The 27,674-nt window shown below is 34.4% G+C and overlaps 1 protein-coding gene across 1 annotated transcript; it reads left to right on the forward strand.

The window, feature by feature from the left end:
• Positions 1 to 437: 437 nt before the first annotated feature.
• Positions 438 to 26,545, forward strand: LOC131852395 (uncharacterized). Its single transcript, XM_059203070.1, has 23 exons — positions 438 to 5,848; positions 6,046 to 6,253; positions 6,706 to 7,011; positions 7,518 to 7,654; positions 8,213 to 8,350; positions 10,405 to 10,504; positions 10,647 to 10,742; positions 11,033 to 11,170; positions 11,468 to 11,608; positions 12,256 to 12,375; positions 12,878 to 12,904; positions 13,184 to 13,572; positions 13,764 to 14,113; positions 14,942 to 15,131; positions 15,540 to 15,710; positions 16,223 to 16,394; positions 16,943 to 17,064; positions 17,578 to 17,777; positions 18,396 to 19,588; positions 21,574 to 21,791; positions 22,691 to 24,538; positions 24,919 to 25,070; positions 26,056 to 26,545. The coding sequence occupies exons 1-23, from the start codon at positions 438 to 440 to the stop codon at positions 26,115 to 26,117; spliced, it is 11,889 nt and encodes a 3,962-aa protein (XP_059059053.1). The 3' UTR covers positions 26,118 to 26,545.
• The last annotated feature ends 1,129 nt before the right edge of the window (positions 26,546 to 27,674 follow it).

Raw genomic sequence — 27,674 nt, forward strand, 5'->3', positions numbered from 1 at the left:
CACCGTCAGAATGTACAGCAGAAAAAAATAATTCCAATAACCAACATATATAGGAATTCAAGTCATTATTGTGTGTAATCACTGTATGTTTATTTATGAAATATAAATATGTAATCATCGTGATTACTTGCTCAGTTTTAAAGTTGCAACACTCGGAACTAATGTTGTCTTTGACATCTTGGTAATATGGCAAATTTGTCTATAATAGTCTATAATCCAGAGCCGTAAAACATATTAATAAAAAAAAATTGTGTATAATTATATGTATATACTGTATACTTTATGGTCAAATGCTAACAACAAAAATTACACAAATAATTTTTTATCCATATATCGGCAGAATACGATATTCCATGAGTTTCCACAATCTTTATGTTTTAATTTTATAATGCGTGTAATGTATTATTCTACGACTTGGGTAAGGATACTGTACAAAAATGTCGGAACAATCTAATTTAGACTCCACCAACCTCTGTATAAGTGAGGAGTTATTTGATAACTTTCAATCACAAGCTGCTCATAACGAAGAAGAGTTTATTACTTTGTCGGATATTTTATCACCTACTACTCAGAATTGTGATTCAATATCTGATCAAAAGGAAACAACATCGGATACAGATGAGCGGTTGTCTATCAAGTCTACAGAAGTAAACAATGAATGTATGTCTGCAGGTAAAGATGTTCTATCATTAGAAATAAGTAATAAGCATCAGATCAGAGACGACAATCAGATATACAATGATACCAATGAACACATTCCACCACCAGATATAAATAATTTGTCTAAATCTACCACTAAATACTTTGAGCCCTTGGATTCAGGACATTTAGATCCTGATCCTGGACAATCTGTAATTTCATCTAATCAAAGTACTCCTAAAAAACGGGGTAGAAAAAAGAAAAATACAAGAAATTCAAAGATAGTTAGAAATAAACGACAAAATGATGCCACTACACAAAGTATGGTTTGTGGAAATAATACTCCAGATCTAGTTAAAAAAGCTCTCACAGGAGCGAAGAGAGGGCGTAAAAAAAAGAATGACTGTAGTAGTGATTCAATTAAATCCTCGAAAAGCATATACATGCAACAATCTAAAGTGGCCACTAGAAGAAGCACAAAGCAAACATTATCTACACTTACTGCTGATTCACAAAATCCAAATTTATTAGAAGATATAAAACCAAGGAAACGAGGTAGACCAAAAAAAATAATCAATGAAACTAAACTAAATACTAATAGCGAGAATAATGTTCTGTCAGAAATCTACAATACAGATTCTGATTGTCCTGTAACTATGCAAAATAAAAATGTGAAAAGAAGGCGCCACTCAAAGTCTGTAGTTGTAAATCAAGCAAAAGACAATGTAACAAGTCAAAATACTGCTGAATTGGTATTGTTAGACCACAAGGTTTCTAATGGAGAGAATAATCCAATGGCCAAAATGGATGATAAATTATTACCTACAGTCATAGATGGTATACAGGTATCATTAGAAAATAACATTATTGAATATGATGATATAAAACTTTCTAAAAGTGAACAATGTATTGGTGCAGAAATAACTATATCACAAAATGATGATTCTGATGATGGAGATGATATATCCTTAATTGAAATTAAAAATAATTTAGAATTAAAGGATGGTACTAATATATCATTAGAAAACTTTACAGCTTCAACCATGACTGCTGAAATTGACATTGTATCAGCCAAAGTAAACAAATTGGGTGAAACAGAGAGTACACCTACTAAGAGAAATTCAAAAATGGCTATAATGTCAGATTTTGAATATAATATAGACAGTATTGACAGTATTGTAAATGAAGTAAAAACTGATGAATTAAGGGAAGATAATAAGAACAAAGATACTGAGAGTTCGTTATTAATTGAAGACACTTCAAAAAGACCAATACGCAGAAAAATAAAACAAAATTTACATTATGATGAAAATTCTGATGAAGACCCTTTTGCTAATGTAGAATTATCTGATGATGAACCTAGAAGAAATAAAAAGGGTGGCAGATATTACTCAGATGATGAATATATACCAGGTGGAAAATGTGGAAAATCAAACATTACTGATAGCACTGATAGTGAAGAGGTTGATAAAGAAGGATTTAAGAAGCAGAAAAGGAAAAGATGCAGAAAATTAGATGTTTACCAATCAAAGAGCCCCAAAAAGAGAGGCAAGAAGAGTGATACAGAGAAACTCAGTAAGGTAGAAGTCTTAACACCAGATGTTACAACTGTACAACCTAGTTCAAGTTCGCAAGACAATGACATTGAAGTTTGTTTAGAATCATCTGTTATCAATACAAGTGAAGAAATTACAGATAAATCTAGTTCACCCTGTGAATTAGAAAATTTTATAGTTAAAAAAATCCAAAGTACTAATTTGATGATTAAGAAAGTGTCATCCACAACATCAACCCAAAGTTCTATAACGCCACTTGAAATTCCCATTTTGGATGCAAATGACATTAGAAAAACTGTTGAAATGTCAACTCAAACACATACAGTACCAAAAGTGACAGCTGCTGTTCAGACTACAACACCCTATGATATTCCCATGAAGAATAATGTAATTCTATCAAAGGAAAAGGCAGAAAAAGCATGCGAATTTTTGAATGGTATTGTTAAAACTACATCTGAATTAGGATTATTAATGACACAAAAATCTGAAGACTTTATGAAGAAAAAAATTAATACTAACCATGTCACTGATACCTTTAAAATGGACTATTGTGTAAAGAAATCATTCTTGTTATTTAAACTTGCGAAACACAATTTAATACAAATGGAAGAAGATTTAGCAAAACAATATGAAGAATTTTTGGAAATTAATAATCTGCTAGTTCACAGAGGTGAAGTCAATACTGTCACACCAAATGTTAAGACTGATAGTGATAGTGATTGTGAAATAATAGAGGAGCCCATTGGGACAACAAATCCGGAAAAATCTCAAACAAATAAACCAAAATTTAATCCAAAAACAGTTTTTCTTAACAAAGAACTTTCAATAAAAATTGCAAAGAAACCCACTGACGAAAAGAAACTTAATATTAAAGGGAAACATACAGTATGGATTAATGATTCGGTAATGGTAAAAAAAGTAAAACCAAACCAGTCTTTTTTAGCCCAGGACAGCCGAAATAAAAAACCTCCTGATAATTACATATCATCTAAGATGATAAGTGATTTTTTTAAGATGTATAATCAGCAAAATGTTGCATCTATATGTGCTCCTTTTGTATCTACAGATTGGCTTCATACGAACAGGAGTTACATATGTAATTATTTTGTGGTTCAATCTGATGAATATCCCAGCAGTACTAATTACACAAGTAATGATGCACGCTATATAAATAATCCAAATGACAGTGCTGCTATATCTGATATGAACAAAAACTTGACTGAAATGAAATGTTTGAATAATATTATAATAAAGTCAACATCTCCAGAGACACTATTGTCATTGTGTACTGTATATATACAACATTATTTTTTATCTGTGTGTAATAAAACCAATAACACTAACATAAAACCAAATGATATTAAAGAATGTACACAACCATACTCATTATTACGCCTCTGTATAAACAGATTGTTTATGGAAGCCAGTATAAATCATATAACTAATAAACTACCAGGTGAAAGAAGTGATATTGATATTGTCTCAAAGGAACTTGGTAATAAACCTATTGACGAACAAATAAGTAATCAGTTACGAGAAAGTGAAAATATTCTAGATATAGATAAATTTCATAAACCTATTGAAATTCAATCACAGCAACAATTAAAACAAACTACTGTACATGTTTCTAACACAGATACATTTTATACTGACAAAAAGCAGCTGGGTGTATTGAGTGTTTCTAAGAAACACATTAAAATCAAAACATTGTTTTCTTTATGTGTGCACGTACTACAAAACAAATGGAACTTAACAGACAGTTGTACAGGGGTATGCTTATTACAACCAAAATCATTAAAACATATAGTTTATAAAAATATTATAGAAATGATATATAATAAAAACCCATACATTCATGAGAGTGTAATTGATTATAAAGTAAAAAGCAAAGAAATCTCTCTTTTAGGTGATAAGATAAATACTTTGAGTAATATTTGTTTAGAATTTTTGAATACATCTTTTTTTAATAATAACGTAAATGACGCCCTTGTTCAATCCATGATTATAAACTCTGTAAATACAATGTCCGAAGAAGCATTTTTAAATATTGAACAGTCACCCTCAATTCATGACAACTTTGAATATTACGATCAAGAGGATACTAATTATTGTGGAGATCTAGAGGAGTATGAACAAACATCTGTAGCAGAAGAAAACAACTGGGCAAGTCAAATAAAGATGAAAGAATTACGGTCTTTTATTGACCCACTTCAACCTGAACATTCAAACAAAACCGGACACGAGGATATCTCAAATCTACCGGTTATGGTTCGTATCAAAAGTGAACCAGAAGACGAATTTACCAACGTTGTAGTGGATACTTCCATGGTGAAATGTGAACCCAATCTCAATTTTATTGGAATTAATATTGAAACAGAAAGTGTAATTACAAAATCTGAACTAGATTGTACGAGTACTACAGTGCCAACCTTCCAAAGACAAAATAGCAGTAGTTATGAATTCGAATCTCTTGTAACATCAAATAAAATGGCAATGGATTTGGATGTTACATCTAATGAAGGCATTTTTAGTCAAAGTAATTTAAGGGTACGAAGACAATTCGAGCCTGATTCAGATCTTATGGAAAATGACATGGGCTTATTAATACCACATGCATTTGAACCAGTGAAAATTGATAGTGTAAAAGACACGCTTATGGAAAGTAGTTCCGATGAAAGTAACACTAAAAAAATACAAAATAAAAAGAAAACTGAGAAACGGAAGAAAAAGTCAAAAAAAGGTGAATTAAAAACAAGCAATAAAGAAACTATAGATACTGTAAAAAATAAATCAGTAGTACCAATTAACGAAGTTGCAGTTTTAACTAGAAAAATGAAAGAAAGAATAAGACAAGAACAAAAGAAAATAGAATCTTCAGAGTCTGAAAGTGAAAATATGTCCTTGGCATCTCAGAGAGAAAAGATAAGTTTGGAACCTATCAATAGTGCGAAACATAATATTTCTAAGCCAGATGAAGTGGCTTCAGAAAAAAAATCCGTTAATACACAAGTTTTGGCAAATGAAAATAAATATGAAACAGATGAAATACAATGTAATAGTGTAGACTCTACTGCAAAAATTGGCGATGATATAGACAAACCCAAAACAAGTGGCCACGATGTTAATGCAGAACAACAATTCCCTGGTTTTTCTACAATGGACCAGAATGGAATGTTTAACTATCAAAAATATGTGAGCTATGTTTATGACAAAATTATTGCGAAGGAAAGTTTTGAAAAAGAAAATGAAATTGAGCAGCATTTAAAGTCTATACCCAACAGTGATGTGGTCACAAATAAAGATGATGGTGGCAGACAGTCCCCTATAATAAATTTTGAAGACCCTCCTGAATTACTTGTGTGTCAACCGACAATGCCTATTTTCGATGATGACAATGACGAGTTTAATTTACAGAACCATAGTGCAATTAAACCATCTCCAAAAAGATATAAAGCTGGAGTACCGCAAGTTGAAGAGAGTAACTTGTATATAGAACGTCATGGTTGGAAATGCTATCCAGTTGATGTCAAAGATAAGAAAATATATCAAAATTCTCGTATTATATTGCACAAATTACCAAAATCATTTGTGGATACCTATTTTAAGTATCAAGGTATCTATAATAAAAACAAGGACGATGAAGAAATTGAAAAGTAAGTAAAATAAAAAAACTTAGATTTTTTAAAGCTTAGATTTAGTTAGGCGCATCATATCTTATTGCTAATCTTATCTTCTACTATTCAATGAAAATAAAAAATTTCAGGATCAAATAATATACCTTGGTACATACTAAATTAATTACATTTCTTAATTTTAATATATGTTATTTTACTATTTGTTTTATTACTAGGCTGACAAACCTGCAATCATTGAATAGGGTATCAACTCTAAAGGATGGTAAAAGTAAAGGAGGGTTAAAATCAAAGGCTATATTAAGAGCCCCGACGCAAAATTCTGCTTCTAACTCTAAACGAAACTCTCCTGTCTCTGACTATTATCATGAACTGGCACCTTCTGAAGATGAAGGTGAAAAAGATACAAGAAGATGCTCGCCACTGGTAAGTCATCCTCATTAAAAAAATATATTAAACTAGGTTTCAGTTCATCTGTCAATCAATTAATCACTATAATAAAAATAAGTACCCCGGTCAATTCAACTGCGCCATCCAGTCCCAAGATAAGCAGAGTTTGTGTTATGGATACTAGACGACTGGTTTAATTTTTTTGTAAATACATATATATTAATACATAGAAATCACCCAGATCATAAGCCATCATACTCATAAATATAAATGTTTGTACTCTCCGACCATTAGAAGTAAGATGGTGTGCTAAACCGCTAGATCACAGAGGCCGTCAATATGGCCAACTCTTGCAGATTGGAGTCCTTAGAATATGTGATCTGCCTGAGATATTCATAATGTTGCGTTCATAAAGGTATTCAAGTTAGTAAATCGGGTACAACATTTTTTATACTTTGTAATGTAATTGAATTATTATATTTTTACAGCCTCCAAACCAAACAGAAAATAATTTAGCTAAAAATTTACTTTTGAATGATAATGATACTGAAGTAGAGACAGAAAAAAAAATAGAAATAAAAGTCGAACCAGATTATGACAAGCCTTTAATCCAAAGGAAACCGAACTTTAAATCTAAATCAAAACCAGCACTAGTTGAAAATCCTGAGTCTGTCATGTTGACTGCTGATAAAATGATGAATAAAGAACTAACAATATTGCATGCACCAATAGTACTTGCTGGCAATGACATACCTGATACTTCTATAAATAGACCAATAACTAGAAACACACTGGTGAGTTATTATAACATGACTGTTTTTTAACCTTTGGCATACTTTAAGGGGGGATGTAATAGTTTTAGAATTTCTTAGTCAAATCATTAATTTGTGTGACTGTTTTTCTTAAAAAAAAAACAAGTAGATAACTTATCGTGTTTTTCGAATTTTGTCTTAAAGAAACCTGTTGCGATACAAACTACTAACAAAATATTCAGGATGGCTATCGGAATATATCGTTTAATGATCGTTACCAACCGCACATAATTACACATTTATAAACATGGACAACATTACATATAAGTCATCTGTGTATCTAGTGCATTAACTAAAGTCCAGCTCCTTTAATATTAAAATGTTATTTGATTTTGTTTCTAGTACAGTGGGCACTAGATAAAACAAATTTATCACTTATACTGCTAAATTTAAAAAACTCCTTTCAAATAGATGTTTATAGAATATGTCACAGATGTGTATTATATTGTTTTTATTATATTCAATGTTGATCAATTATTTGGGTCTAGAAAAATTCATCAAAAAACCAATTGACTCGAGACAATATAAAACAAGAGGAAGACTCCTCGTCTGAGGAAGAAAAGCAGTGGGTGACCACGAAAGAAAGACTTCTCAAGCGACTTGAAAAAAAGCAAGATACTGCTATGTAAGTCCAGTCGTATATATTGATATCATGTTATTATTATTGTAAATGCGAACGTTTGTGAGTATGGATGGATGTTTGTTACTCTTTCACGCAAAAACTACTGAACGAATTTTGATTAAACTTTACAGTGATATAGCTTATACATCAGAATAACACATAGGCTATAATTTAGAAACATATAAATTGGGCGAAATATAATAATAAATGTCAAGTGTGATGCAGACGAAGTTGCGTGGGTCAGCTAGTAATTAATACATGTTGACAAATGTTTGTTGTACTAATATAATAAACGTGAATGTTAATATTAGTATGGATGTTTGTTAGTCTTTCAACATAAACTACTGGACATCATTAAAATGAAATTTACTGTAGATTTATGCAGATACTACAACATACAGTAAATTTTATATCTGAATACATATAGATACTGTTAGATTATTATAAGGAGTCACAAAAATTGCTAATAAAATTAAATAATGTAACAAAACTTGTCATTACAAGGTAGGTCAGTGTTAGAAAGAAAGGTTTTTAATGGAATATTATATAAAATACTTTTAGCGCTGATGATGCTAAACGCACCAAGATTGTGAACGAGTTCATTGAAAGGCGCGGCGACGGTCCTGAGATCCGCGTAAAGCAACAGAGGCGGTCTCGCAGATCTGTTAAAAAGCGGCTGGAGAGGCAGAAACAACTTGGGTAAGTTGTTTTAGCTCGTTTTTGTAATTGGTATAGCAAACAACCTGATTGTCCACGTAATGGTTGGCGGTAACCGTGGCTTGTATACATTAACAGCGCTATAGACATCACGTTGCCATGTGTTGCCATTCCATAGGAGTAAGGTATCGTCCTTATTGTTATGTAATTTCACTACTTATACTATACCCTACTAGCGATACACAGTTTTTTTTAATCCAATGTGGCAAGGCGCGCGCTTATCGCCGTCTCTAGAATCGTTTGATATCGATGTTTCACCGAAAAGTCAATAACTTAAATTGACTAACAATTTTTTTTGTATCGCCCAGATTTGATTTTATAACGACGAATTTGGGTCAGACTCAAACTCAAAATCATTTATTTTCAGCTTGTAGGCTTTTTATGTATCTCATAATTTTTATCGCTATACCTACCGTCCAGTTCGGCTAGCTACTTTAGTTGACAAGAAATATCAAGTACGGCAAGACACATTTATTGGCATATGTTTATTTCATTGTTTACAAATATAAACCTGGATTGAAATAATTAACCTTTTATAAGACTTTTACAAGGTTATTATTATACTAGATGAAAAGCCGGCTTCGCCCGGGTGAAATATGGGTAGATGTTTCTGTAGCCATCAGTTCACAAGGAATATTAAAGGTAATCAAGGTATAGATTCGTATAGCTTCGTTCATTGTGTTTAATAAATATAGTAAATAAAAAGTGCAAAAGTTTTTATACAAATAATTTTTATTTTAAATAACATTCGAAATAAATTAACAAAAGAAGAATAACTTTTAAGGTTTATTCTCTGTAAACCTTTTTGTTTTAGTACTCTCTACTTTGGCTGATATTTAAAACCAATTGTTTCATCCAAACATCTTTCCCATTCTTGATCGTCAACTGGAAGTAAATAAGTACTTATTTTATTCACTTTAAGTAGAAAACATAGAACAAAATTCACTTAAAAACACAATCTGCCTACATACAGACCTAGATTACTACTCACCATCTTTAGAGAGCCCTTCGCTGCACCGACTTTCCACAATTGTGACAATATTTATCAAATGCAAGGAGATTCGGATGTTAACAAAATGATACAGGTATCATCAAACAAAAGACCAAACAAAGACACGACCAATATTTTATGAAAATAAAATATTTCATTGGTCGTGCCGAAAATCGTATGTATTTCTACTTCGTATCTATTTCGGCATAATGTGTGTAATCCAAACAAAGTAAATCACTATGCAAAACTAAATGACAATGACATTTGAACTAAAACGTCTACTTTTCTGGTTATGGTTATAGTGACTGTCTGGTCTTCCACACCCCTCTAGGGAGGTGAAGGTTGGATCAAAACCCCTAGGTTACATAAAAAAAGAAATAAATAAAAAGGTTACATAAGTTTTTTTCAATCTTTTTTTTTTAGTCCGCGTGACTCTCAGGGACTTGCTGAGTTCCTATTTCTGTCGCTCCTTCAGTACGACCACGTGGTCCACCATCGTCCTTTTCCCCTTCTTCCTATCCATTTCCTCTTCCTTTCAACTTTTCCTCTCGCCTCGCGTTAGCCATTTGCTATGCCCCCACTCTGGGGTTGAGCCCCCGCAAAAACAACCATATTTTTTATTAATACCTATGCTTTATTAATTTTGTGTTAATGCTTTTTAAATAAACACCCACATATTATTTCTGTATAACCTACAAATATGGGTAAATAATTTAATTTCGGATAGTGCTACACAACATTATTTAAAAAATGCAAATACCCGGCAACTTGTGTGTAATAGGTGATGGATACCTAATTGGTGCAAACGCACGCGATGTGTTGATCGGTTGTTAGCTAGTGAAATGAAAAGATGGCGACTGCGGATTGTTTGTCAGTGTCATTAGAATTTAACGAAATACTCTATAATCTGAATTTTGCGGATATATGTTGTCGACTCGAAATCAATATTTTTTTATGTTTTGTTATTCATATAAGGTTTTGTTCGAGTCTACTGTACCCCTTGACGAAATTATTAATATAGATTATAATTATTCATATTTTACAGTATATTAACAAAGGAACTTCTTGGTGAGAATCCGGACTCGGTACAGCCAGGCAAAAGACACTACCAAGGGTACGCGAAAGGTCGTCGAAATATAAGAAAAGTAAGTTCTTAATGCAGTTAATTAATATGATGTAACCATCATTTCATTGGTATAAGTGCATATGATATAATCCACATATCAGGTCAAAGTCGACTCTGATACTATACGAAACAAGGTTTGACAGGTTAGCGTCTTGTTTCAGGTCATAGACAAGAAGTCGTTAGCACGCGGTACTGTGATAGCCAATATGGAAGAGTTGGAGAGAAAACGTAGATTAAATACGAGACAAAGCAGGCTGGTAAGACAACTTTACATACATTAGGGGCAATGTAATAATTACGTCATACGGTAAGGTGCGTACGGAGAAGGGGGGGGGGGGCATTTAATGGCAACGTTATATGACTGAAATTGGCGTGACGTTACGTAAGACGTAATATTACATATTCCTATAAATTCGATGTTCGCTAAACCTACTGCCGCGCCGTATTTCGGATTTGTCTGATGAGTTGTTATCAAACAAATCCGGCGGTTCATCTCGGTAGAATCACTAAAGAATTTATGTTACAGAAAAATTGTTTTTATTTGCAGAGAGAACTGCTCGGTTGTGAGGAGGGCGTGAATGTTCTAGTCATAAATGGAGAGGTATGCTTGGAGTACGACTTCAATGAGAATCGGCCTGTAGTCACAATACATCCCTTCTTCACCAAGGTCATGAAAACGCATCAGGCAAGTAAACAAATATATATATATTTTTTTTTTCTTAATAGGTGTAGTATAAGCATGGTAAATTATTTTTCAACAGGAACTAAATTAGTTAAATAGATTAATTTTTTTATTTTTATAAAATCCGATGAGTTGCTGACAACAGCTAGATCTATGTATGAATGTATAGTTTGCCACAGTCTCAAAATATTGACATACTGAAATAAATAAACAAAATATTAAATAGTTTTTTTTAATATTATTATTTCATTGAATTAAATTTACTACATTTAATTTAATAAGTGATAATTTAAATTACAGTATGAGGGCGTGAAGTTCATGTGGGACGCGTGTTTTGAAAGCTTGTCGCACATCGCTAGCGGGCACCTCGGCGGCGGCTGCATCCTCGCACACTGCATGGGTCTCGGGAAGACGCTGCAAGTACTCGCGCTGCTGCATACCGTAAGTACTTTCTTTTGTATTTAAGTGGTATGACAAACAAGCCGATGATCCATCTGCTGGAAAATAGCAACAGCTACCTATATACATACGTACTACGGACATCAATGGTCTTGTGACGGACATAACACCCGTCATGCATTGTCATTCTGAAGAACTAAAATATCATGCGTTTTCTAAAAATTCTAGTAATTTGTCGAACCTATTTCTGCCAAAATTTCCGGAATGTCTCAAGACGAATGATAACTTACGGCACAAAGACGAGGTCGTTAACTATGGGCCTCATAAATAAGCTCATAGTCAGTCGAAGGGCAATGGAGAGGGCTATGCTTAAAGTTCCTCTGCGTTATCATATCAGAAATGAGGAGATCTGCAGAAGAACCAGAGTGACCGACAAAGCCCGAAGAATTGCGAAACTGAAGTGGCAATGGGCAGGACACGTAGCTCGTAGAACAGGTGGCCGTTGGGTCGCCGACAGCTTCAGTCCTCTTAGATAAATATTAAATATAAATAATATATAGTATTTTTTATTTAAAAAATCGCCTTATTGTAAATAGACATTACTGTAATCATTAATAAAATTTTTGTGTCTTTTTTTCACTGTTTATTAGAAAAAAATAATATTCTATCTATCTATATTTCCTTTAAAGGTATTGACACACCCGGGCGTCGGTATGCAGCGCGTGCTGGTGTGTTGCCCGCTGTCCACCGTGCTTAACTGGGTCGACGAAATACACAAGTGGATAGGGCCGGTCACCGACCAGATTAAGGTTTGTCTCTATATAATTAAGTTTCGTCTTATTCTTTCTTTACATATAATAATCTTTACATATCGTAATGGGACTAAAAGTGTCTATTGTGTTAATACACATTAACAAGATATCACATATAAAGACTTGGAGGAATTCCCACAGAATATATTTTATACAGATTAAACATGGGTCAAGATATAGCCTAAAGAAAGTTTGAAAAATGCCCCCCAAATCTACAATTTTACAGATGATTTATTTGATGTTTTTAAAAATGGTTTGTCTAGAAGATATTACATTAGCGATAGGACCCCTATTGTCTTAGGTTTATAATTTAATGTATTAATTTTGTTTATATCCTTTCAATATAAGTGCAATAAAGTGTTATAAATAAAAAAAAATTGTTGACGATCTGTAAACTATAAATGTACCCGGTACTTAGTCATGGGGACCTTCCTGTTCTATTAAATACACCGTTATATGTCCATGTATGTAATAGTATTTTTTATAATTTTGTTTCAAGCAAAGGAAATTGCGAAGAAAGCTTCAGGTCAGTTGCATAAAAATATTTTTGTATCTACATGCTGTTTATAGAAACTTAACTGTTTCATAGCATTATAGGTATGACACGATGCTATTCCTTCGAATATTATAAATTGAAGATGTGCGTCAGCATTGAATGTGTTTTATGTCAAAACTTCTGTAAAAATGCTGGCATATTCATTTTCCATATAACATCATTCTATAAAATTATTGAACTTGTTCTTTATTTATTGCGTATTTATCGTTAAAATCAGGGTTACAGTTTTAATAATATGTATTTCAACAGGTATTTGAACTATCTAAGCTAAAGAAGACGTACGAGCGCGCCTACCAACTCGAGGACTGGTACAATGGAGGCGGCATCTTCATAATCGGCTATGAGTTGTTTCGTAATCTGAGCACTCTCGATCCGATTATAGACGACGTCAGGCCGACTATTATAAACAAAATAAGAACAGCATTGCTGGACCCTGGACCAGACATAATTGTATGCGATGAAGGTCACTTGCTGAAGAACGATTGCTCGGTGCTAGCAGTAGCAATGAGTAGGGTCGTCACAAAACGCAGGATTATACTAACCGGTACTCCGATGCAGAATAATTTGCGAGAGTATTACTGCATGGTTGACTTTGTGAAGCCTAATTTACTTGGAACATATTCAGAGTTTTCAAACAGGTAATACATTATTTGAATTAATTTAAATTGTATTAGATGTTATTTTTGTGCGCTATTCACAGTAGTAAAGTAAATCGCACTTATTTTTACGCTCTTAAAGGCCCGTCTCATCTGAGGAATAAAACATATATTTTAGATTATGCCATACTCTCTGTATGACTAGTAACTCTAATATTTTGATTATTACGTAGGTTCGAAAATCCAATAATGAATGGACAACACCGAGACTCCATAGAAGAAGATATAAAACTGATGAAGGCGCGAACTCACATTCTTCATAAAGTACTAGAAGGATGTTTACAGCGACAAGAAGCTTCAGTTCTATATCCTTATTTACCAAAGAAATATGAATACACAGTATTCATATCACTCACTAAGTGCCAATGGGATTTGTACAAGCATTACTTGGCGAATTATGCCAAAGAAAGTAAACAGAACATATTGAAAGACTTTCACGTGCTGCAGAAGATATGGTCGCATCCGCAGGTGCTGCATAACTTCCAGATACGGACAAGAGACACTCTCGCCAAAAAAGTTAAAGGTAATTGGTTTTTGTCATTTGCCATGGAGGCGGGCTCATTGAGTCTGTAAGCTAAATTATTTTCGACGAGTATTTCAAGGCGGCTCATCGAGGTGACTTGTACCCGAAAGCTGGTAGCTACTTTGCCCAGAGACTGAGTATGGCCATTCAAAGAGGCAACGCTAAGACTACGACAAAAAAAGACTTTACGACAAGTTACATGACATATATCGGCTCGTCGCACCTGTACGTACAAAATTGTTAAAGTACCGTCAAAATAGGTCCAGCCATTTCAGAGATTAGCCGGAAAAAACAGACCGACAAAAATGTTAAAAAATGTTATTTTAGTATATGTACCGTATATATATTCATAAGGATGTATTAAAAAAACGGTTATTTCAATATTACAAAGAGACACTCCAATTTTAATTGTATGTATAGATAATAACCTATGTTAGCCTCTGATATTTTGATATTCTATATGAGAAAGAATTTTAAAACAGTTTAGAATTTTTGTTTGTCTATTACAATTTACATGAACCATAGATAAACGATGAGAATTTGTCTCATCGTTTATCTATGGTTTTAAACTGGAATTGCAGAGGATTTTAAACTGGAATCACTATAAAATCATCAGCGGGTATACACTTGAAGCTAGTTCATTCCGATCACATTCATTGCTATGTTCCGTATACGAGTACAAAGTTTATGAGAAGCAATTATATACTCAATGAAATAACTAACGGATTATTTTATCTATTTAAAATAGTACAAAACGGGTTGGATTGAAATCTATTTGAAACTTGGGAGTAGAACTGATGTTTGCTCTAATATTCTTTTTTTTTTCAGCTGAAAAATTAGAAGACGATTTGGCTACCGAAGATCTAGGCGCCTCTGAGGATGTAAAGCCGAGCAACACCGAAGTATGGTGGATGGAGTATCTCGAGGGCGGCGCCATGCTGGATTCCCTCGACAGTTCCAATAAATTTGTCGCAGTATTCCGTATACTCGACGAGTGCATTAAACTCGGGGACAAAGTGTGAGTATGTTATCTATAGTGTTATGTTTGATATTAGCTTCACCCCTGACTATGTACGCGGGGTATTCTAAATAACAATAGGCGACTACTGTTATTCATATCTAGTATATATATAGTTAGAATGCAACTTCCATTAAATATTAAGGGAAGCTTGTAACAACTTCGAAAACTACATTGAAATCTAGTAAACCGTTTCTTTGTATATTATTCTCTACTTACGAAAGAAAACTTATTGAAGTATTTATATTATTTGCCCAGTACCTATAACGCAAGCTCTGCTTAGCTTGGGACTAGATGGCGTTGTTTGATTGTCCAGGGTTATTATTATTAATATAACAACTATATATATATATATATATATATATATATATATATATATATATATATATATATATATATCCCTTCTAGTTTGATATTCTCCACATCGCTATATACGATGGACGCGTTGGAGTTCTTCCTGCGCAAGATCAACAAGTGGAGTTTAGGACAGGACTACTACCGACTCGACGGCTCCGTGCCCGCTGAAGTGCGGCAAAAATGGTGTCGCGAATTCAACGCAGAACAGAATACTAAAACCAAGTCAGTATCATTTATATATAATATATATTATATCTGTTTACTTGTTTGTGAGGTTGCTACTGCTAGGAGCCGCAGCTGACTTTCACTGGACTATCTTTATTATCACAGAAGTTTTAGACTGGGAGGGTCACCTTGGCCTATTCTTGGCTAGCGGGACATCTATTCTGTATTAAATTTCAGAATACATTTTTAAGTCACACATTCTTTAAGAATAAGAAAGTTTCTTACAGTCACATTAACACTTCTTTATTTATGTCTCCTACATAGGAGAGGATTTTTGAATATACTTTCTTGGTGGATTTCTACATACATATAGATAATAGTTATTTTTCCATCTAGGATGTATATTTCATTTAATATTATTGCAAATGGATTAATCAATGTACTGACTTTATATATTTTAAACTAGTTCCCTCATTCCTTCTTTCCTATTCCCCTTCGAACTCTTAAACATTTGACTTATTGAATTTTCAATACCTAAAGTATGAAATATGCTCGTGTTATGACCACAGATTGTTCCTGATTTCGACCCGCGCGGGCTCGCTGGGGTTGAACATGACGGCGGCCAACCGCGTCATCATCCTCGACACGTCATGGAACCCCGCACATGACATACAGAGCATCTTCCGCGTTTACCGCTTCGGACAGAAGAAAGACTGTTACATATATCGGCTCGTCGCACTTGTACGTACAAAATAATACTATTATATATATTTCTCAATCACTGGTGTACATAGTCATCAATTTAAAATTAATACACATATCAGGAATGCGCTATATAGTAAACAAACGTTGTATTGCCAGAGACGAACTTCTTAGCATTCCATGTTTTCAAATTTGACCGAGGAATTCTCGGGGCTTGTGACCCAGGTGTAGGTTTATTGAGCCCTTTGCAGACGTATTTCACTCACCTTCCCGGTTCGTATTTCTCTCTTTTCCCAGGCAAATCTGGTAGGAGCCTGCTAATGTAAATTCCGATACACGTTCTAGTATAAAACCCACAGTAGTTCTAGACAGGCTGAGATCTTTTAGAACATTGTAGAGAGATGTCGCTGATATACATGTCGCTTTCTCTTCGACCCCATTTAAATTTACCACATAACCTTTTTTATAATACATATATTAATATAAGCGACTTCTTATCAATAGCAATTCCGTTGGATATAGGTACTTAAACCCTTTTTTTATCACTATAGATGTAGTAGTACATTATTGAAAATTTGAATTATTAGGGCACCATGGAACAGAAGATATACGAACGATCGGTGACGAAGCAAGCGGTGTCGTGTCGGGTCGTCGATGAACAACAAATTGACCGTCACTACAACATGGAAGAACTCACCGAACTGTACAGGTTAGTCATATGCAATTATTTACTTTAAACAATTGAATTCTATATTGGTATGCCGTTATTAGTGAAAGGGTAATAGTTATTTTCAATCTACTTAATCAATTGGAGGTTCTCAATTCGACTATTTTTAATAACTGCCTTTACACGCACGTTCTTTACTTCACTTTGAATTATCGTGTTTAAAAAGTTAAATATAATTGTGGTTAGTTTTTATTGACTTCCTCTGTGGTCTAGCGGTTTACTTCCGATGGTCGCGGGTTCGATTCTTCGCATATTATAAACAATTGTATTCATAAATAGGATTGTATCGCTCTGAGTATTTTTTATGTATATTACGCATATCTTTGCACAAGTTCTGCTCACCGTGGAACTAGATGACGCTGTGTGAATCGTCCAGGTTTATTTATTTATTTTGATTAAGAGCTGCCATTACGCTTACGTACGAATTGCACAAAATTGGAAAAACATTTTTTTTTTGGTCTTCAACTGAGAACAATACGTGTGTGCGCGTGGTAGATGTGACGAGGAGGGCGCGGGCGTGCTGGGCGGCGTGGCGGCGGGCGTGCGCGACGTGGCGCTGCTGCGCGTGGCGCGGCTGAGCGCGCTGCACGCCGTGCACGAGCACGACTCGCTGCTGCGCGCCTCCGAGCCCGCGCTGCCCGAGCACGAGCGCGCCGCCGCCTGGATGCAGTTCCAGCAGGAGCACGCCGGCAAGCGTACGTACACCCACCACACCGTTCTCGCCGGGGAGGACGACGACCCCACCCACGCCGTCCCGCGCGATCGACCGGGGAGTCGACGCCCGCAGACTTCACCTGTGTGAAGGAGTGCCGGTGCACTCCCGCTCGCCCGAGTCCGCTCCGATTGACCTCCGACTCCATTCAAACTGATCACGACGGTCTGAACCGAGGTTCGAACCCCTAGCTATGCCCTCAGATTTAAGTATCCATCAGATAGGAATTAGTTTTCCGCTCAATAATTTCTACTAAGTATTATACTATTTATTTTAAAATTAAATGCAATAAAAAACATACAGTTAATTGATTTTAATTAGAGTGAATATTGTTGACAACAATACGTAATATTACACATGAACTTACGCGATACTAGGTCAATGGATTTACGTGAAACTTGTATATCGTCAGCCTATTGTAGATTTCAACATCAACTAAACTACTATATTATCGCACATATATTATAAATTATCATAGTAACAAAGACAAATTGCTTTTAACATACAGTATGGGAGAAATTTCTTAGTAACCTATCCAAAGTTGTTAATAAATTGCCGTATAATATTCCAAATGTTAATATTTGCATTTGCATCTTTACAGAAATGCAAGTGCTCAATATTACTAAGAGAGGACCTAATAAACGACCGTGTGGTACTGAATCGAAGGCGGTCGATATTAAAGAAGAACCAATTAAAGATATCAAAACTGATTCTGACTTCAAACCTTCCGACAATAAACAAAAGAAAAATAAAAGGAATTCAATAAAATCTCAGACATCACCTGAAGCGTCGGAAACTCCACTGTCTACAACTAGCCAAAGTGCATTAAATTTAGATAAATACAAAGAAGAACAAATTGTGAAGAGAATTTCAGAACTATTGGTGAAATACGACTTTCAAAATAATTACGGCGCGCAGGCAGTGCCACTACTGGTTAAAGGCGTCCGCGAATTGGTCGCCACCGGGCGGACCAGCTCATTACCCCATAACTTTGCAAACAACGAACTGATTGGTAGCATTGCTAATGTGTTGCTTCAAAAAGAGGACATCACTCTACCAGGCGTTATTGATATTGTATGTGAATCGGTAAATAATACATGGACTCCGAAGGACAGCCAGACGTGTCCAGTGCCAGAGGCAAGGCCTAGTCCGAAACCGGGCCCAAAATGCAAGAAGCCAGGATATATACTTGAAGAGACTCCGTCGACTTCCAGTGCGTCAACATCGGTTGAGGATACTTCTGACAATACTGACGGCAGGAAAAAAAGGAAGGCCGCAGTGGAAGCACAAAAATACATAGAAAAGGTCACAGACAATTCTATAGTGGATCTAGGTGACGACGATATTTCTACGGACTCAGTGCCAGATAAAGTAATCCAAGATCTTGAAAACAGAAATGTGAAAAAAATGAAAAATAAGTCCAAGAAGAATAAAAAACAATCAACAAATGATAAAACATCAAAGGAAAAAGCGCTGTCTGTACAGCCAAAAGGAGTTACGGAAATCGAAACCAGTATAATATTGAGCGATGATGATGATGAGCCACTTATGGCTCCGAAACCGGTTCAGGAGCCTCCGGCGGCTGTTACGGAAGTTATTCCACTCCATTCATCGCTGCTTACTAATAAAAACTTTATTAAAATCGTAGCACACACTTACCTGAATGGGAACCCTATGTTAGACGACGATGCGGCTACCCTGGCCGCTCAGTACAGCACCTATAAGGCATTGAAGGAAATAGAATCTACAGGCAGACCTTTAACTAGTGGCCCTATCTACGACATCGCTGTAAAGGTGACGATTATTGTTTTATTTTTTCACTTATATAGTTTTTGATATGTTATGATATGAATGTAATTTTTGTAATGAAGAATGTTAATAGGTATGCCAAATCGGTTGAAAATTTGGTATAGTAAAGCTTGTATGTATACAAACATATTAAGTTTTTGTTTTAGTCAAAAATACCTATTAGTTTTGATTTTATAAGCATTTAAACTTACAATAAATTTCGAGTCCCGCTAACAGTCTCGTGACATGTGACGTCATTTTACAACGGTCCGCACCGCTTAGTAGCGAGTCGCCGAGTTTGTGCAGTATTTTGTTTCATTTTCATAATGTAATGGATGTAGGAATCGAAAAAGAGCAATCGGATGATCTGCCTAAAATAAATGCACTAATGGTTGCCCATTATTTATCAACAAATACCTAGTGATTTCGTTGCCGCCGAAATGCGAGGAATAAAAAAGTAAGTTAACTTTTCTTGCTATTTAGAAAATTACTTATCTGTTTTAAAGTGTTTTGTTAAAAAAAAAATACCCAAATGATATCATATTGCAACTATTGCAACTCAAATAGGCAGAAGTACTAAACCTTTTAAATTTTACGTTATAGAGAACAAATGTGTGTTAGAGTTTTATAGGTACGTATATACGTACGTATGTACATATGTGAATATAAGTACCTCTTTTAGTAAATTTAACTAAACACATATATTGATTTATTGCAAATGTAGTGGGTTGAACTAAACCTTTTTTAATTTTCATTTGTCTTATTAATAGGCCGTTTTATTTATTTTTATTTGTAACTTATTCCAAGTCGGCAAGAGACGGCTTTGGTGCTATCGGTTACATACAAGTAAAAAGAGCAGTACATTTAAAACCACGAAGTTTTAAATGTAACTTGCGAAGATTGTGCCGCCAACAGAGGCTGTAAACGTACTATAGCATTTTTAATGTGGCTACATCGTCGAAGAGAGGACGCAACGACTGTTATCAAATTTGTTGGATTTTTTTGTGGTTATAGTAAAAATAACTATTACTTTGGTGGTTGTATTTGTACGTTTCGGCATAACACATGATTTCCTAGTATTTGGTTTGGTTATTGTTGAAGGTATTTATAATTTATAATGAAACGTAAGACGACGAGCGGACTAAGCGACTGTTGTACTATGACGTCACACCGTCACACGAGTCCGCATCGCACGTTTACTTCTATAAATCAGAAACTAATTGACGTATTGAAGTAATTCTTTCACTTATATTTTTTATTTTTGACAGAGAATATGGAGAGCTAATAATCAAAATTAGTTAACATTCTTCATTGGGCATGATATATTTGTTGCGAGATAATAATACGTTATTGTCGGTTGAGATGATATATATTACAGACAATTGTACGTTAAAATATCGATCTTACATACTAAATAAAAATAGTAAAATACAAGGTGGGGTGGCACAGCTTGTGCAGTGCTTAGATGACAATATTTAGTTGGTCTTACCAGTCTTAATTAATTGCAAGTATTACATTGCCGTTTCTCATGATCGGTGTCCCATAATATTCACGACTTCTCTTCGACAGCCTCAGTCGGCCTCAGTGGTTTAGCGGTGTAGCACACCGTTTTACTTCCTATGGTCGCGCATTCGATTCCTCGCACAGCAAAAATCTATGTATTTGTATCAGTTATCTAGTACCCATAACACCTATAACACAAGCTTAGCTATCTTAACTTGGGTCTAGATGGCGCTGTGTGAATTGTTCTGTAATAATTAACAAGTCTGGCCATAAAAAATACTGTTATCATTTACCATGAGACAAAATCATTCTAGTAGAATGAATTACAAAACAAATCAGTCTGTAATTTAAAATAATCATGCTTATTTTAAATTACAGGCTGATTTGTTTTGTATATTGTGAAAATGAAATTAAACATTGAAACTATTTTCTTGATATGCAAAATATGGACATGATTGTTGATTTTCATATTTGTGTAATTATTTCAGGTATTGGGAATAGACGTTTTAGAGAAGCTGCATAAAACAATTAAAACCCAAGAAGAAGCTACCGCGCAGAAACAGAATGAGACCATATTGGAATCGGAAAAACTAAAGAACACACCCGAGCCCGAGAGCAAAACTATGAAAAAATCTTCCATGCCGTCCGGCGTCCCTACTACCCTCCCTCGACTTACACCCGCGCCCAATGTCGTGCCTGTCGGATTGTAAGTTATATTTTACTTAGTCAATATATAAGAATGTATACGAACATTTTATATCGGCGTTTAGAAGTTATATGTTTTTTATTTTGAAAAGAAAGACGTTTCTCTTGGAGTATTTATTATTTTGAGGCGTACCTACTATTGTTTGAATCGGAGGTTGAGAACACTAGCATCTGACGCATGCGCAATGGCTTTAAACTGTCCGACAGCTGGCAATCGCTATTCTCGTTTGACTAGTGGTGTTACGCGCTAGCTCTCTTTCACTCTACTTTTAATATTTACTATATTTATTAGCCAGCAACCCTTATTTGCGGCCAGATTTAATTAGGCAACCGTATATGATAATAAACAGAAAAAAATTTGCTTTAATTTGATATATAAATTATGTATGTACGTTGTGGGTGTATAAATGTAATAAAATCATACCTGTGTACACCTGGCTGCGAAGAGGTGCGGCCAGGTGCGCAACGGCAACCATGATTTTTCAGTCTTTATAGATGTTGCCGTAAAGTGAACGACATTTTACTGAAAAAACAAGTCAATGAAATTTCTTACGGATTATGAATTATTAATAATTTAATTAAAAATACTAGCGGCCACATTTTGATAGGCAACCTGGTAGATATAAATTCTCCTAATGATAAATATGTGTAAAAATTTGGTTTTCAGCAAACACTCGATGGGTACACTGATTCTGCAGCGGGATCTCGTACTAATAGTGTACTTTAGAATTTCCAAAATTCATCTCATAAATTGATACATTATATGCATAAGATATCGCTCTTATTCCCCTTAACTGTTCATTATACGCACCATACAAGCCGTAGCCAAATAAAATAGACATATGATTTATAATAAAACAGACGCGCCGCAAATTATTATATATATTTCTATTTCTCTAGGTTCAAAAGGACTGTACCAACAGAAGATATGCGACACGAGCCTCAAGTGGAGTGTATACTACCGGATGATGATGACGTCTGCATTGTCAGTGATCATGTACTACCCGAGCTACTGTCCACCTCAGTACCTCCTACCTCAATACCCCCCGCCTCGGTACCCCCCGTATCGGTACCTCCCATAATTCTGCAACCCCGACGACAAGCACAACCACTTATTCTTTCTAAAGTGCGTGCCACAAAGAAATCGTCAAATGTCCATGTCGAGCCCACGCCTCTGTCTGTACCTGACCAGTCTACCCCTAACACACGCAATACACATACAATTGCGCCTAAAACAATAATAAACTCCAACGTGTCAACTATTTCCGCTGTGTCTGCTTCCATTGACACAAGTGTTTACACGCCAGCAGTTAATCCTGCTCTAGTCAATCCTGAACGTTCTAATACCAACATTTATACGGATACAATATGTTTAGATAGTGATGAGGAGTCTCCACCAATGGAGCCCCAAGTAGTAAAAGGCCCGACACCGTGTGCTTTAATACGTTTGGCTTCTAACATGCAACATGGAGCGCCAATCCAGGCTCCCTCACAGGTGACACCCACAGCCGCACCTCTCCCTTCAGGGGTTATCACAACACTCAACCCTGCATCTATTATATTGACAAAAAGAAAATCTTCGAATCCTACTATGTTTATGCAAAATACTCCCGAAGCAGGTACAAATACTGTGATCAATGTAGCAGGTCACGAGTCTAATTCTCCACGTTACATCGTATTTCAGACTGCATCTAAAAATCAAACTCCAGACATAAGATCTATTCGTCCAATATCATTAGACGAAGTAAATAACAGTAAATCTCAGATCGTTAATACACCACCACCAACTGTTAATTTATCAGCCGCAACAGAATCTATTCTTCCCAACACGGCTACGGGAGCAGTACCTCAGTTAGTTTCTACTAATATGATTTTCAAATCAACTTTCAATAAGGATCAGCGCAACACTTCGATTGAAAATACATCCAGACCATCGACATCTAACACAAGTAACATTCGCGTCAGTGAAGATAAATTACTGCATACAAAACACATGCAGAGTACTGTACCTCAAAATGAATTAAATAAGGAAACACCAGTACAAACACTAATTGAAACATCAAGTAGCACGAGTAGCGCAGCTTCATCGAGACCTTCAAGTCCCGATGACCCGCTTTCTATCCTGAAAGACGTAGTCCATATACAAGCATATGATGCACCAAAACCGAAACGGTCTCATCTCAATTATGATAAATTGAATAAGACACCCGATCCTAAATCGAATATTCTGCCAAATAGCAATATTAACAAAGGAGCTCTAACTATTAAAATTCCCACAAGTTCTATAAAATGCTCTACAAAAAGTTTACGTAAGGGAAAAACTATTTCAGTACAAGAGGTAATGTCAAAAGTAAATACCAAGGAATCTTTGCCATCACAAAGTAATAAGCCACAAGTTTCCAAATTGCACTCAATGGGATCTCAGTCTTCTTTGAAACAACAAGCAAATATACCACCCACGAGATTAATGATAAGAACAAAATATAATGATGCAGGTAGCATCATTATAGAGAAAAGTAAATTATTGAAAGATAAGTCTAAAAACGTTGGCACTGAAAATAAATTTGACTTGTTAAAGAAATCAGATGTCAATTCGAAACAAATAAATATGGTTGATCTGACAGAATCCATTACAAATTCGTCGCCTACATCAGGGAGCTCACTAAAGGGTACTACCACGAAATCTACAGAAGTCCGGAAGTCGATCACTATGTATGTTGCATTTTATTTTATTAAATTTTTGCACCCGTAATTATGTAGTATAATATACAATTTTTACGGTGTTGGTGGTCTAGTGACTTAGCACACCGCCATACTTCCGATGGTCGCGGGTTCGATTCCTCGCACGGCACAGACATTTATAGTCATGAGTATGATTATTTGTGTGTCTGGGTGTTTTCTATGTATAATATATGTATGTATTTACGATAAGAAATTAGATCTATACATTTGTATCAGTTATCTAGTACTCATAACACAAGCTTTAGCTAGCTTAACTTGAGTCTAGACGGCGCTGTGTGAGTTGGCCTGAGATTACTATTATTATTAAATATAAATAGATATGAATTATATTTAAATGAACTATTCTAATTTTATCAACATTCAAATAAGTCTTTTTTGTGAGAAAGACTTATTATATTATATACCACTTTTATGTATAGACCTGCAAAGACCCAGCTGACGCCGTCATCATCTTCAAGTTCCAAGAGTTTGAATACGAGTAAAAAGCGGTCGACCACTACACCTGCCGTTGGTTCATCAAAAAAGATGAAGACTGACCGTAAGCATAAATTATGTTAACTATCCTATAATAAGGACAAGACCGAGGACATTTTCTGAAATTATTTTATTACAGAAGTTCTTTTGGAGAGCGTCGTGGTTTTAATATACTGAATGATGCACGCCCAAGAGGTCGTATTATAATATAAATCAAATCTGGCTGATACAAAAAAATCTATCATTTTATATTTTTGATTAACTCCTGGATGAAGGAAACCCCAATATCTAAATTGAAATTAATACATGAGACGCCGGTAGGATCGCTTGGATTGGATTGGATTGGATTCAACATATTACAAGCCAAGTGTTGCTTTTACCACAACATCGACTGTTGATTATCTCTGACTACTCCATCTAGATCGGGTGTGGTATGCGTGAAAACTTCTTTTAGAATCTGTGTGTTTAAGAAAAATGCCTAATACACCTATCTACGAATGTGCTAGTCTAGTGATATATAGATTTTTCATATAATATTTAATTACATTTTTTATGATGACAGAGAGATCAAATCTGCCCAACATTAAAGAACTTTGTGTAATTTTTTTTACTGTCTCTCAACGATAGCAAATTAATCTGAGAGTTGGAGGTAGACACACCTATTTCTATATTGAATTCCAATATATCGTGTAAAATGTATGTTAAGTCTCCTACAACATGTTGATATTGATAAAATGTCTCTGACCACACCATCTGGGATAAAAGTTGTAAAGATATATTTTTTATAAAATTTAATTGTAATGTGTTTAAACTTATAAATATGATAAACGCGAAAGTTGAGTATGGATGGATGTTTGTTACTCTTTCACGCAAAAACTACTGAACGGATTTTGATGAAACTTTACTATAATATAGCTTATACATCAGAATAAAATAAAGGTTATAAATTTCACGCGGGTGAAACCGCAGGCACAGCTAGTGAAAAATTGAAAAAAAAAGTTTAAAAAGTAATTTATAACCATTTATTTATCTGTACACATTGCTTTCAGAACTGATGACGCTGAAAGACTTCAACATCGATGACATAGATGATGTAATTGAGTTAGAATAGTCATATTGTCTATGAATATATAGAATACATAGTAGCATAATCCTACTATAGTCCATAGGACTAACTTGAGAATTCTCACTGTAATTATTTTTAGCATTTCATAGTAGAGTGTACTAACTTGTTTCGATTTAGTTTTTCTCGTGAGATAGTATTTAATTAATAACATATTATATGAGCTAGTAAGTTGCTGCACTGTGATTAAATGTCACTAATTTAAAGAGCAGCAAACTTTTTGTGTCTTTGTGATATATGTATTGACTATTGTATTGTGAGGATAATTTCCACCTTTATGTTGTATATGATTTATAAATGTTTATATTTCGAATTAAGAATTTGAGATGATAAATAATTAACTTAGGTATTGTTCGTTACACGTAATATATAAGATTATTTTTAGACGTAGATATTATATCTAAACACAAGAGTATAATATTGATTAAAGATTGTGTGACGTGGCGAAAATGTGGAACGTTCTTATGGGTAAATAAAATCTCTTCACATGGTACCTAAGTACATATAATATTATTTTTCAGTAACTTTATTTTAGTTCCTATGTATGTTGTTTCTGTTGAAATGTCATGTGAACACATGCCACAGCATTTCTTTATGGCAATTGTATAAATGTTATTCAATGTTCTATGGCAACAAAGAGTCGTTTTATATTTTATTTCGACTTCGGGCTGAGACGATTTTTACAGCTATAACTGAAACGTATTGTACTTTAGTTGGCATAAAAATGTTTAATTCAACTATTTTTATTGAACCGATATATAATGTAAGTACATGTGTTTTTATTTTGATGATTAAAACGTAAATGTAAAATTAAAATAAGAGTCTTTTATTGGTGTTCCTGATGTGTTCATAATTCATGAATAAAACGCATAATGATTACTGCAAATGTATAATCTCTTACTCTTAGGACAAAAAATATATAATATCTATAATCCTTTAACTTATTCTAAACTTTAAAGCTTCTACATACATATAATTCGAAAAATAATTTCTCAATAAACCAATTAAACAATAAGTGACCAGCATTTTATCACTTCAAAACTTAATATTTAAAAAATGTAACATAATAATAAAGTAAATGCTACAATTTTGTAATACTAATTAAATTTGTTCATCATAAAAGTTTTATAAAAAAAATATATACTGTATTGTTTATAAAAGTGTCAAACGTGCAAATAAACCTATTTGGCTATTAATTATAATATTGGTTTCTCTCTTTCTTTACATCTACCTTGGTAGAAAGTGACAAAACAATAATTGTTAAAATAGGTTTATTTTGTAAAGAATATAAATAGCATTTTAGTTTTATGTGTGCAACCACAATTCAGTATCAAAATGCTACAATATTTAAATACCAACTAAACAGAGGACTTCCATTGTATTTAAAATTATTTGGCTTAATTCACTAGAAACTAATAGCTAGGTACATATAATATAAAACGTAGTTAATGTACCGATTCATAAAGATCCATTCCGAGCTATCCATGAATAATGCATAAAGGGTAGCTTAAAGAATCCTATACCATGCAGCGGTCCATAGAATCA

This window comes from Achroia grisella, unplaced genomic scaffold, assembly GCF_030625045.1.
Source record: "Achroia grisella isolate CSIRO2021 unplaced genomic scaffold, CSIRO_AGI_Agris_v1 utg848, whole genome shotgun sequence".
Lineage (NCBI taxonomy): Eukaryota > Metazoa > Arthropoda > Insecta > Lepidoptera > Pyralidae > Achroia > Achroia grisella.

Bases quoted from the DNA above. Each gene is read 5' to 3' on its own strand.
- LOC131852395 (XM_059203070.1), top strand. From the start codon at position 438: ATGTCGGAACAATCTAATTTAGACTCCACCAACCTCTGTATAAGTGAG. The intron at 13,573-13,763 runs GTAATACATTAT...ATTATTACGTAG, and splicing joins TATTCAGAGTTTTCAAACAG to GTTCGAAAATCCAATAATGA. The intron at 24,539-24,918 runs GTAATTATGTAG...TTTGTGAGAAAG, and splicing joins TTTATTAAATTTTTGCACCC to ACTTATTATATTATATACCA.